At 36.4% G+C, this 11,419-nt stretch overlaps 2 protein-coding genes across 3 annotated transcripts in view; both read right to left on the reverse strand.

Moving 5' to 3' along the window:
• LOC107691347 (fer-1-like protein 4) overlaps positions 1-8,487 on the reverse strand; it is a 26,325-nt gene extending 17,838 nt beyond the window's left edge. The window contains exons 1-13 of the mRNA XM_016489911.1: positions 8,204-8,487; positions 7,950-8,005; positions 6,430-6,518; positions 6,204-6,303; positions 5,954-6,048; positions 4,982-5,023; positions 4,720-4,893; positions 4,459-4,519; positions 4,196-4,327; positions 4,047-4,109; positions 3,653-3,737; positions 2,602-2,764; positions 2,269-2,443 (exon numbers count right to left, since the gene is read on the reverse strand). Coding sequence (XP_016345397.1) covers positions 2,269-2,443; positions 2,602-2,764; positions 3,653-3,737; positions 4,047-4,109; positions 4,196-4,327; positions 4,459-4,519; positions 4,720-4,893; positions 4,982-5,023; positions 5,954-6,048; positions 6,204-6,303; positions 6,430-6,518; positions 7,950-8,005; positions 8,204-8,282 — 1,314 coding nt within the window. The 5' untranslated portion in view covers positions 8,283-8,487. The remainder of the gene's footprint in view (positions 1-2,268; positions 2,444-2,601; positions 2,765-3,652; positions 3,738-4,046; positions 4,110-4,195; positions 4,328-4,458; positions 4,520-4,719; positions 4,894-4,981; positions 5,024-5,953; positions 6,049-6,203; positions 6,304-6,429; positions 6,519-7,949; positions 8,006-8,203) is intronic.
• A 1,305-nt stretch (positions 8,488-9,792) lies between these two features.
• LOC107691350 (copine-3-like) overlaps positions 9,793-11,419 on the reverse strand; it is a 7,262-nt gene continuing 5,635 nt past the window's right edge. For both annotated transcript variants that reach the window (XM_016489913.1, XM_016489914.1), the window contains 5 exons: positions 10,982-11,036; positions 10,840-10,891; positions 10,593-10,726; positions 10,205-10,441; positions 9,793-10,085 (listed from right to left, as the gene is read on the reverse strand). In XM_016489913.1, coding sequence (XP_016345399.1) covers positions 9,972-10,085; positions 10,205-10,441; positions 10,593-10,726; positions 10,840-10,891; positions 10,982-11,036 — 592 coding nt within the window. In that variant the 3' untranslated portion in view covers positions 9,793-9,971. The remainder of the gene's footprint in view (positions 10,086-10,204; positions 10,442-10,592; positions 10,727-10,839; positions 10,892-10,981; positions 11,037-11,419) is intronic.

Here is an 11,419-nt window from a genome sequence, read left to right on the forward strand (position 1 = left end):
TTATAATGATTGTTTCTAACATCAGCACAATTGTGTTATATTACTTTTAGACAACAGTTTAGTAAACAAGTAATGAACATTTTAGACACAATATTGGAAATTCTATTGTCTATTTTTCCTCCTCTGTGAGTCTCCAAGCAACACACAGTAGTGAATGATTCAGTATTTTGAACTGAATAAGTGTTGTGAATGAATCAATTGAGTGAATGATTCTCTGATTCACTCATAAAGACTCGTCACCACTTGCTGTAACGATGTAACCTGCAGAAACAGTCACTAAAAAATGCCCACACAGTTGGGATGCTGTCATGTCATGCTGCTCAGCCAATCAAATTTCAAGAACTAACTCTTGTATAAGCCGAAATAGAACATGGTAGAGTGCCTTCTCTCTTCCTATCAGTCAAACTTGGTCACTGACCTCAGGAAGAGGGTGAACATCTTCCACTTCGACTGTAACGGCAGCTGGTACCTCAGCGCCAACATCTTCAGACTCCTCAGCAGGCCCACTGGGACTCTGCATTGCTGAATAAAATCAAAATTTTACATTACATATAGCCACTGATGACAAACAAATTTTAGTCACTCCTGATATCTGCCATTCGTCGAACAAAGAGGTAACCCTGACCCAAATGTCACACTATTGGCCGAGCTAATGTTGTTATGTTTAGCCCGTTTCAGGATGCACAAATAAATAGATTCCATTTAACACCACTTCACCACACATAATCCTTAAAGCATTTATATATTTTGACACTACCTTCTTTGCCTGCCGTCTTCTCCTTGGACCTTCGACTCTTGCGTTTAAGAGTAAGCCTGCTCATTTTGCTTTTCACATTAGCAATGGTCTTACTCTCCGTCACCACAACTGTAGGGGAGGAATAAACCTCCACACTCAGCGAGAGCAGTATTCTGCCCCTATAGAAGATCCCTTCACTCAGACCTTCATTAAGATCCCTGTGGATGTCTCTCAGCGTGGAGTTTTGAGGAGAGCCGTAGAGATTGACCCAAGTAGGGCCAAAGGTGGGATTGAAACCTGATGAGGCGAAGTAGATTGCAGAAAAATAATAAAGTAGAAGTTGTTCAAAAAGCATGGTAACATGAAGGTATCTTGTTAAAATGAGGATGCAGATACATGACTGGGGGATTCAGAAATGCATTTGTACTTAAAGTGATAGTCCACCAAAAAAAATAAAATTCTCTAATTATTTACTCACCCTCATGTCGTTCCAAACCTATATGACTTTCTTTCGAACAAAAATTGAATGGAAGTCAATGGGAACCGCAACTGTTTGGTTGCCAACATTCTTCAAAATATCACCTTTTGTGTTCCACAGAAGAAAGAAAGTCAAATAGGCTTGGAACGACACGAGGGTGAGTAAATGGGTGAGAAAAAGAATTTCCATTTTTGGGTGAACTATCCCATTAAATCTGCAGTAGTTACTATTAAAACGGACCATTTCGGTTGGGATTGGAGATTTGAAGAAGGTCCAGGAAGTGTGTTGCCACAGCCACATCTCCAATGTTGGCATCATCAAGGATCTGGATTTTGATTCGTCGAGCAAGAGGGGGAAATTGCTCAATTAAGGATATCTGTTCATTCCACTCAGGAGTATTAGTGTTGCTGTCTACTGACGTTTCCCCCTGTTAAACATGTAAATGGATTAATTTTCATGCAATTTCTATTGCATTTTTAAATAATAAAACATGTTTTTTACATTTTGTTTTTATTTTTCATTTTACAGTATTCTACCATGTACTTTATGTAGCATTTGACTGAATTTGATGATATGCTACTGTATATATAGCATGTGTTACTTAGATAAGAACAGAGAGTTTAGGTTTGGCTCCTGACTCCACTTGAACTTTGTCAGAGACAAGCTCTGACAGCATAACTTATTTTGAGCTGAAATGTTTGCCAATACCCTGTGTGGTAAGACTCAGAGAGCAGTTCAAATACTGATGGCACCTCAGCCCATTTAACAAACAAACGCACCATCAGGGTGTGAGACTGTGCGTGTTTGTGTATCCCTTGACAAAAGTGTTATTTCACATAGGATAAGTATGTAGATATTATATTATATGGAAAAGAAACTTATAAAGAAACTTAAATTCAGGTAATTTAATTTAGTTTAAATAGTAAAATCCAACCATGTATGAAAGAAACAATGCAACCAAACATATTGTGAGAAGGACTTTCCGTTCTTCCTGTTTAAAACTTTTATGTTAGAACAAAATATCTCATTCAAAATAAAACTGAAAGAAAATCACCTGCTGGCCAGAGAATGTGACCTGAACATAAGGGTCGAGGAAAACCTTCTTGTCTCTCATTATCTTCCCCATGAAACCTGAGTTCATGCTGGGCAGACCTTCAGCTCTGAAGATCTTCAGGACAAACTTTGCCCAAGGACGTTCTGATGGCATCCTCTTTGGAAGGAGAAGGTTCCTGCATGCCACATGAAAAAGTTTCAGATGCTGAAAACTGTCTACTGAACATACTAATGTCAATGACCAAAGAACCAAACATCTAATATTAATGTTTCTTTTAGGAGGGATGTGTCCTTAAGAGGAGAACAGCCATGTTAACATAAGGCAAGCTCTTACTTTTCAATGTCATCATTCTGGCTGTCAGCTGGTGCCAAGCTGACCATGCCCATGGGGTCTCCTTTCATCACCACACTCACTGTGCACTTCACATAGCCTTTAATTCCCGAGCGGGTATCTTTTGGGTCAGTAAGCGGAGCCCATTTCTGGTAGAAACGGTGATCTGTGAGATATATATTGGATGTGTTAAGTTGTTGTAATGATCTTGGGGATGCTCCAGATTAAAACGTTTTTGGATAAACATCTTCAGAACATTTACATCTATATGTGACAAAGACATGCACTGAAAAAAATGTTTCATTGAATTTACTAAATTTTTTAAGGTAAGTGGTTGCAATCAATTTATTTTAGCTACATTTAAATAAACAAATTTAGTTGACTCACTTCCAACAATTTTTTTTTTTTTTTTAATGAAGCTAAAATCAATTGTTTGCAACCACTTACCTTAAAAAATGTAGTATCATTTTTTTCAGTGTGGACCCTAATCCCTTGACTTCCATTTTCGGTGTAGTGCACCAATCAGCTAATCAGGTAGAAATCATTGCCTTTTCGTCATTTTTGGCTAGGCACCTTATTCTTCTCAGTTGGAAAAAGGCAAGACCACATCTCACAAACACTGGGTAGCAGAGATGATGTCTTATCTTAAACTTGATCACCTTAAGTATACTATCCGAGGCTCCTTTGGAAAGTTTTATAGGGTCTGGCAGCCCTTTTTATCTTATGTTGAATCCTTATGGGACACTATTGTATATGTTTGTGTGGCTGAGATTGTTGTATAATAACCAATACAATTTTTAAAAATCAATAAAAATATTTGAATAATAATAAGTTGTTGTAATGATCAGTGTTGCAGTTTCTAAGTAGACCTATAATCATTCTTTTTTTACCACCAGTGATGAGTTAAATATCACCATTGGAATGTCTAGGGAATGTTATTATCATTTTACCAATGAAATGAACTCTCAACTTCTGCAATCTTTACTTAAGCTGTGTGCATCAAAGCTTGCAATGAGCACTTTTTGCTTCATAAACTGGGTTTATCTGGGTTTACCCGGCTGCTGATACACTGTGCTGATGTCGATCTTAAAAGTTCCTATGCGGGACATCAAAAAGGCAAGGATTTTCTTATGAACCACCTAAAATATAAGAAAAAAATTGCCACGATACATACACAACATACATATTAAACATTGTGTCAGATGACTTAAAATATGGCAATATATAAATTAATTTACTTTATTCAAGTCAAACATTAAGGTCAGATTAAGTACAATTATCATTTCAATACTGTATATTTTTTCACTTTTTACATGTGCATCACCAGTTATTATAGGCAAAATAACATTAAAACCATTTTAGCTGCTGTATACAGTATGTAAGAAACTTATGTAAGTCCCTTTAAATCTCTTAAATTGCCATCCGATAGTGTCTCTGAGAATACTTACAGAAATCTCAATCACTTTATCAAAGAGCACATCTTGTGTCTCTTGGAATTCAAACATGAAGTTCTTAAAGACAAAAACAGAAACAAAACAAATCAGAGAGATGCCTAAAGCTTCAGATGCTTAAAGCTGAGTACTTTGCAAGTAGTTACCTCATTGTAAAATGGACAGTTGGTAGACTTCTGAGTAGCTGTGTGCTTTTTCTCATCCCCAATAGTCACATACACTGCTGGGTTGATGTTCACCCCGACGAGTTTCTGAGCTTCAATCACATTTACATTCACCTGAGGGGAAAAAAAGAGTGAAATAAAAGACCTAAACATACTAGATTCTCATCAAACAGAGTCGGCTATAAGGAAAACAATTATAAAATTATTTGTATATGAAATAAGCAGGCCTCATTTAATTGTTTTACCTGGAAAGACTTCACTTTAGGTGTGACAGCAAGCTCGTGCTTTGCTATAGCCCTGCAACGACTACACACATAAAAAAGCCTTGAGTTATAGCGGTATTATTTATCAAACTCGTTACATTCCCAGATTTAATTTCAAATATGGGAATTACATGATGAGTCATTTTTAGTTATACAATGTGTAATGTATTGCATTACATTGCACTGCAATACAATTGATCTTTTTATGGCAAGGTATTATACTGAAAGGTAATTGAAACACACCTCAAAATGGGAGTGAATGTCACATTGGCACATTCAATATCTGCAAAGTCATAATCATCATCGTAGTCATTATCATCATCTTCGTCTCCTTTCTCGTCATCAGTTTTCAAAAGACTGCGCCCGATCATTGTCGTCTCACGATCCAGCTGCTGAGGACGCAGGCCGTCTGAAGAACTACAAATGATTGAGTACATCAGTGTGAATTCCATGAATAAAGGATATGAAAATGTGTGCGAGTTGCATCTACTGAAGATGTCCTTACTTTGCTTCAGTAAAGCCTGTGTTCCTGATGACAAGCTCTGAGCTGAAATAGAGAAAATTCAGATTTACAAAGAGATTACAAAACTAAAGAAATGTGATTTAGTTATATATTAAATGGATGAAACCATGGGTCCATCCATCCATCCATTCAAAATAGGTAAAAAGAAGGACGAAGGATGAAGAACAGAGGGAAGAAAGGAAGGATAGATGGAACAAAACAAAGAATAGAGGGTAGGAAGGAATAATGGATGGAGGGATGGATGGATGGAAGACAGGAAAGAAGGAGGTAGGGAATGAGGGAAGGATGGAGGAAAAGAAGAATGGATGAAAAGAAATAGAAGAAAGGAAGAATGGCTGGATGGAAGGAAGATAGAAAGGAAGAATATATGGAAGGAAAGAAGAAGGTAGAAAGAAAAGATGGATGGATGGAGAAAAGAAGGAAAGAAAAAGTTAGAATGGATGTAAGAAAGCAGTGGAAGTAATAAAGGAAGGGAAAATGGATGGAAGAATGAATGAACGAATTGCTGGAAGGAAGGAAGGAAGGAAGAACAGAAGGAAGGAAATAGAGGCAGAAAGGACAAATGGAAGGAAGGAAAGAAAAATTAATGTATGAATTGCTGGTTGGAAGGAAGGAAGGAAGAACAGAAGAAGGAAATAGAAGCAGGAAGGACAAATGGAAGGAAGAAAGGACAGAAGGGAGGAAGAATAGATGGGAAAAAAAGAATGAAGTAGAATGAAGATGAAAAGAAATAGGGGAAGGAAGGCAGGCAGGTGTGAAATGGATGGATGGATGGATGGAAGGAAGGAAGGAAGGAAGGAAGCATGGATGGGACAAAGTTGGAATGGATGGAAGGAAGATGTCAAAATAATGAAAGAAGGGAAAATAGGTCAGGAAGGAAGAATGGATGGGAGGAAGGAATGATGAATAAATGGACAGATGGATGGATGAGATGAGCATAACGATGTCTCTCACCCATCAGTGTCCTGTTCTCTGATGAAGTCGCCACCGTCCCACCCGCCTGCAGCCCCCTGAAGAGGGTTGTACTTCACCTCCAGCTCTATGTAGATCTACATGATAAAATCCATCAGCACATACCAACACAAAAGAGCTTCAATCACACCTAACACCACACCAACAGCTAATGATTCCATAACCCTTCACCACACCAGTGTTAAAATATCATGAAGAGTATTTGTTTAACTGAGAGCAGCTCTTCACTCACACCAGTGAGACCGTGCTGAGCGTCTGTGAGGGGCTCACGGAGCAGCAGCTGCCCCACAGACACCACATGCTGCAGGCTGACCACCAGCCTTCCCAGCAATCTGTGCACACACAGCAATATACTGAATTGTTTTGGAATATTATGTTCATTAAGAATCATTTAGTTCATTTCCCTCGTCTTATTTATAATGAATACTTTCAGTATGAGGGCTGATTCATGTTCTGACCTGTTGCTGAACATCTTACTGCAGTTGTAAATGCTGACTGACAGAATTTCATCCCTCTCAACCTTCCCATAGTGAGGCCATCTGAAGTGCTAGAGTCATATAAATACACAATAACAGATTAAAACAAAATGTACAAACATGTTCATTTATTGGACACAGGCTAAATGTGTTTTTTTCTTTCTTTTTTTGTTTTTGGTGTTCAAGAAACATTATTAATGTTGAAAAATGTTATGCTGCCTAATTTATTTTGTGGTAACAGTGATTTGTAGCATATATTTTAATTAGAAATCATAACATTATGAATGTTTTGTTCTGTCACTTTTGATCAGTTTAATGTGCCCTTGCTTTCTTTCAACACTGATGATAATGTTTCTTGAGCACCAAATTAGCATATTACAATAAACTACATTTTTAAATATAATAAATAGAAAACAGTTACTTTAAATTGTAAAAAAATATTTCATAATATTCATGCTTTACTGTATTTGTGATTAAACAAATCAGCATAAGGGACCTCTTTCAAATTATTAATTATTCCAAACTTTTGACCGGTAGTGTGTGTGGATATAAATAAAATAAATTCATAAAAAACAATGGTGGTGTTTGTGTTAGAGCTCTCCCTTCTTTACAGTCACTGCATTTCTCATAAAAGAAAATCCCAAGAACTTCCTCCTCATAAAGCCAGTGTTGAACATGATTTATCTTCACTCAGATTGAATGACTTTTCTTTCTTGTCCTTCCCACCATTCCAGTATCTGTTAGCTTAAGTTAAAGGATAACCTTGTGACAGACCTCTAGTCAAATATTGTAATTTCATTACTGTACCTGAGCTCATAGATGTGGCTGTTTACAAGACTTTGGGAATGTTGAAGTGCCTGTGGTAGATCTAGCATGGTGACTAAACACTAAAGGTGTGGTTAGCATGAAGACCTCCTCCCAACATACTCAATAAAACACTGATTTCATCTTCATTCTATAAGAAAGAGCAGCTACGTTTGTTGCTTTCACAGGTTGTCTTCCCAAATGTATTATGAAAAAATAAAGATAGCCTAAAATGTGAAGGTGGTAACCAGCACACTACTGTTCAATAGTTTGGGGTCAGTAATACTTTTAATCAGCAAGGATGCATTACATTTATCAAATAGTGAGAGTAAATACATTGATAATAATAGTAAATAGTTCTTGTTAAAATGATTTCTGAAGGATCATGTGACACTGAAAACTGGAGTAATGGCTACTAAATATTCAGCTTTTTTTTTTCCAGGAATAAATTACATTTTAAAATATATGAATATTAATATATTAATGGAAAACAGTTAGGTTAAACTGTAATTTAGCTGTTTTTTTCTGATCAAATAAACGTAGCCGTGGAGTACAGGAACTTTTGAATGGTATTGTAGCAACTAATGAGCTTACCTTTATGCGGCAGTGGTAACTTTTTTTGCGTTTCTAAATATCCTGTAGCAATTACATAAACAACTTTCATAAAATTTCACCATAAACGCAACTAAAACAGTTACCTCGTTGAAGATGGCTATATTCTCACACTGAAGGATCCTGGTTTTGTGAGTAAAACCTGGAGAGTAAACATTTTTTTTTCCTTTTTAAGTATAGTAAGATAGAAGTCTTGCATATACAAGTTTAAACAAAGATATCACGTTAGTCCCTCTATTATTTCTCACATTATATAAATACTACACATTTTTGTATTTAATTTATTCCCCAATTAAACAGAATATGACAATATTGTTATCCCTCAATATCTAGCACTTACCTCTAAAAGACAATTCCACTTTCCTGTCATATTTCCCTGGCAGGTTATATATCTTCTTTAAAAGGACAGTGATAGACATGGCCAAGCGCTGCTGTTCTTGTAATCCTGATCCACTGTGTTAGCTTTGAGTGAAGTTGGTCTTCATTGTTCTTAAGGTACAAACACAATACTCAAATCTGACTTAAAATAAGTACTAGACAAATACAGCCTCAATTAGTCCGCTGTTAAATATCCAGTATTCATGTAGCCTTCAAAGTCAGAGCATACGATCCGACACCTTGAGGAACTGCTGGAATTCCATCTGACAGAAAACTCCCCAGGCAGAAGACCAGTTGTAATATTTACCTATGATAATTCAATAGAATAGTTAACAGTTGAACCAAGGGCGTGATACGAGTATACAGGTGAACAACTGTGTTCACTTCTGCATTTCAATTCTATGAACTCCAAATAATAAGAGAACAAGTGAGAATTGGATAAATTTATTGAAATAAAACTATGCCTTTTTGTTGCACACATGACAACCCCCCACACACACACACACCTTCTGTGTTAATAAGGCTATTTTATTTTATTTTCATTAGCATTTTTTGACCGTTTTTGACACCAAAATTGGTTTAACTGAGTGACAATGGCTTCTGAAGAACATGTTGCTGTGTAAACATCATATTTCATGATTACGAAAAAAAAATGATGGGAAGAAAAACATTCATAATATGATTACAATACCATTCCCTTTAAATCATTAGATTAAAAAGATTCTTTAAACAAGATAACGGTCCCATAAGGCTTCATGTGGCAAGCGCAAGAGTACATGTCTAAAATCAATAGATCTAGTGGAGAAGTGCAATTGACTTTACTGTGCGATTAAGGTACAAACATTTGTGTTAGATAAATGAAATTAACAGCACTACTTCTGTCATTCCAAATGGATCTTTAAAACATTTGACACAAATGTACAAAATCCTCAAAATAAAAAGGCATAACGGATAAGGAGTTCTATGGTCCCAATGTCGATGTCTTTATACCAGTAAACCAGTATTTTTAAATTCCATTCTATTCAAATTCATACTACATAGTATATATGCATTCTAAATGATTCTCAATATATCTTGGTCAAAACAATGATAACATATTGGCAAAACAAATATCAAAGAATCTAGCTTCATGCAGATTTAGTTTGCTAGTGAAAAACATGCAGCAATTTCTTTGGCAAGGTTATAGCTACTCATCTCTATTATGGCAGCATGATTAATTGCAGCATAGTGGTTGAATGAGTCATTCACTTTTTTCTGTCAAATACTATATCGCAGAAAGTGCAGGAAATTTCATAAAACAGCATTCCTGATTGATATTGCATACATCTACATCAAAAAGCAGAGCAAGGCCTAAAAGTGATTTCAAATATTGGCTTAAGAAACTCAAGGCATCTGTATTCATGAACAATAATACAAAAATATATGGAACAATACAGAGAAATAGATCTATAAAAAAATACATTTATATAAACTCTTTTCCAGTTGGAAAATAATAATATAAGGAATAACAATCTTGGAAAGTAAAAGAAAAATATGAAGGACTGAGAATGAAAATTATTTGCATAATATATAAAAAAGGAAAATACAAGTCGTCTTCATTAGAGTTCAACACCACCACAGTGCTTCCTTTAACAGAGCTGTGGTTCCCTCTAGTGGTGACCCATACTAATTCTAACTAACTACTATTTCTGTTAGATACCTACAATTCAGTCTCCAGCGCAAACCTGTGTCTACTTGACAGGTGAAGGAGGGGTGACAGGAGCCATATTTCTCATTTTGAAGTATGACACCAGCTGATTTGGCACCTCGGCTAGAACACTCTGAGCCAGCGCTTCTTTAGGAGCCTAAGGAGAAACGAGATGTAAAAAGAGATGGCATAATTACTGACAGTGATATACTTACAGAAAACACTGGATGTGAATTTAAGGACTTTAAACCAATTCATATTTTAAGAGGCTCATACACTGGTAAACTGCTTGAAGGGCACAAACTGCACAATATCTCTGGCCACCGGTTCTCCGGTCAAAGATTTGAGAACTCCACTGTCCCCATCCAGAAACTCCATGGCCTTAAAGTCTGCCTCACCCACACCCACGATGATGATAGACATGGGCAGTTTGGAGCTGTTCACGATGGATTGTCTGGTCTGGTCGAGATCAGTGATCTCTCCATCAGTGATGATCAACAGCACACAGTATTGCTAATTCAGAGACAGAGAAGAAGACACACAAAATGCTAATGGACTGAAAATACCATAGCAAACCACAGATCAAAGACACATGAATACCCATCAAACCACATCCTGTGGATGAGGCAGCACACTACAAAAAAGGCACGTAGAGTTAACTCACTGCTGCATTTGTTTGCTGGGCGGCTTCGGCTGCAATTCGGGCCACGTGATTTATAATGGGGGAGAAGTTAGTGGGTCCATAGAGACGAATTTGAGGCAAAACCATGCGGTAGGCGTCCACAATGCCTTGCACTCCTGTATGGTATAAAACATCAGCCATGTGACAAGCATCTTAGAACGTGTTCTAGTCAAACAGGTGTGTAATTGTTCAATTTCAAATCCAAATTTTCAAACATTGTGAGTCTCACCTTGGCAATATGGGCTCTTGGCGTTGAAGTTCAATGGGAACTCATGGGATACCTAAGAAATCGCAAAAACGTACTTTTGTTTAATTACATTTCTATTACAACTAACAATGAATAAGTATCAAGGACACCTGTAATGGCTAACCTGGAAGTTTGGAGGCACTTGAGCACCAAATCCAAATGCTGGGAAAAGTTTATCACTACAGGAGAAGAAAAAAATGACTTCTATGTACACACACACACACACACACACACAAAATTCCCAATGCTCACCAAGGCTGGAATTATTTTAATAAAAAAAAAAAAAAAAAAAAAAATTGGTATTGTTAAATATAATTATTTAATATATTTTAAAATGTAATGAATTTCTGTGATTTTCAGCATCCATTACTCTAGCTCAAGACATTTATTCTTATCAAACGTTGAAAACAGTTTTGCTGCTTGTTTTTTTTTTTTCATTGAACTGATAATTTTTAGGATTCTTTGAACAAGGTTCAAAAGAACCACATTTATTTGAAATAAAAATCATTTTTAACATTAAAAATGTCTTTACTGTCACTTTTGATCAATTTAATGCATTCCT

The sequence above is a fragment of the Sinocyclocheilus anshuiensis genome, unplaced genomic scaffold, assembly GCF_001515605.1.
Source record: "Sinocyclocheilus anshuiensis isolate Anshui unplaced genomic scaffold, SAMN03320099.WGS_v1.1 scaffold1154, whole genome shotgun sequence".
Lineage (NCBI taxonomy): Eukaryota > Metazoa > Chordata > Actinopteri > Cypriniformes > Cyprinidae > Sinocyclocheilus > Sinocyclocheilus anshuiensis.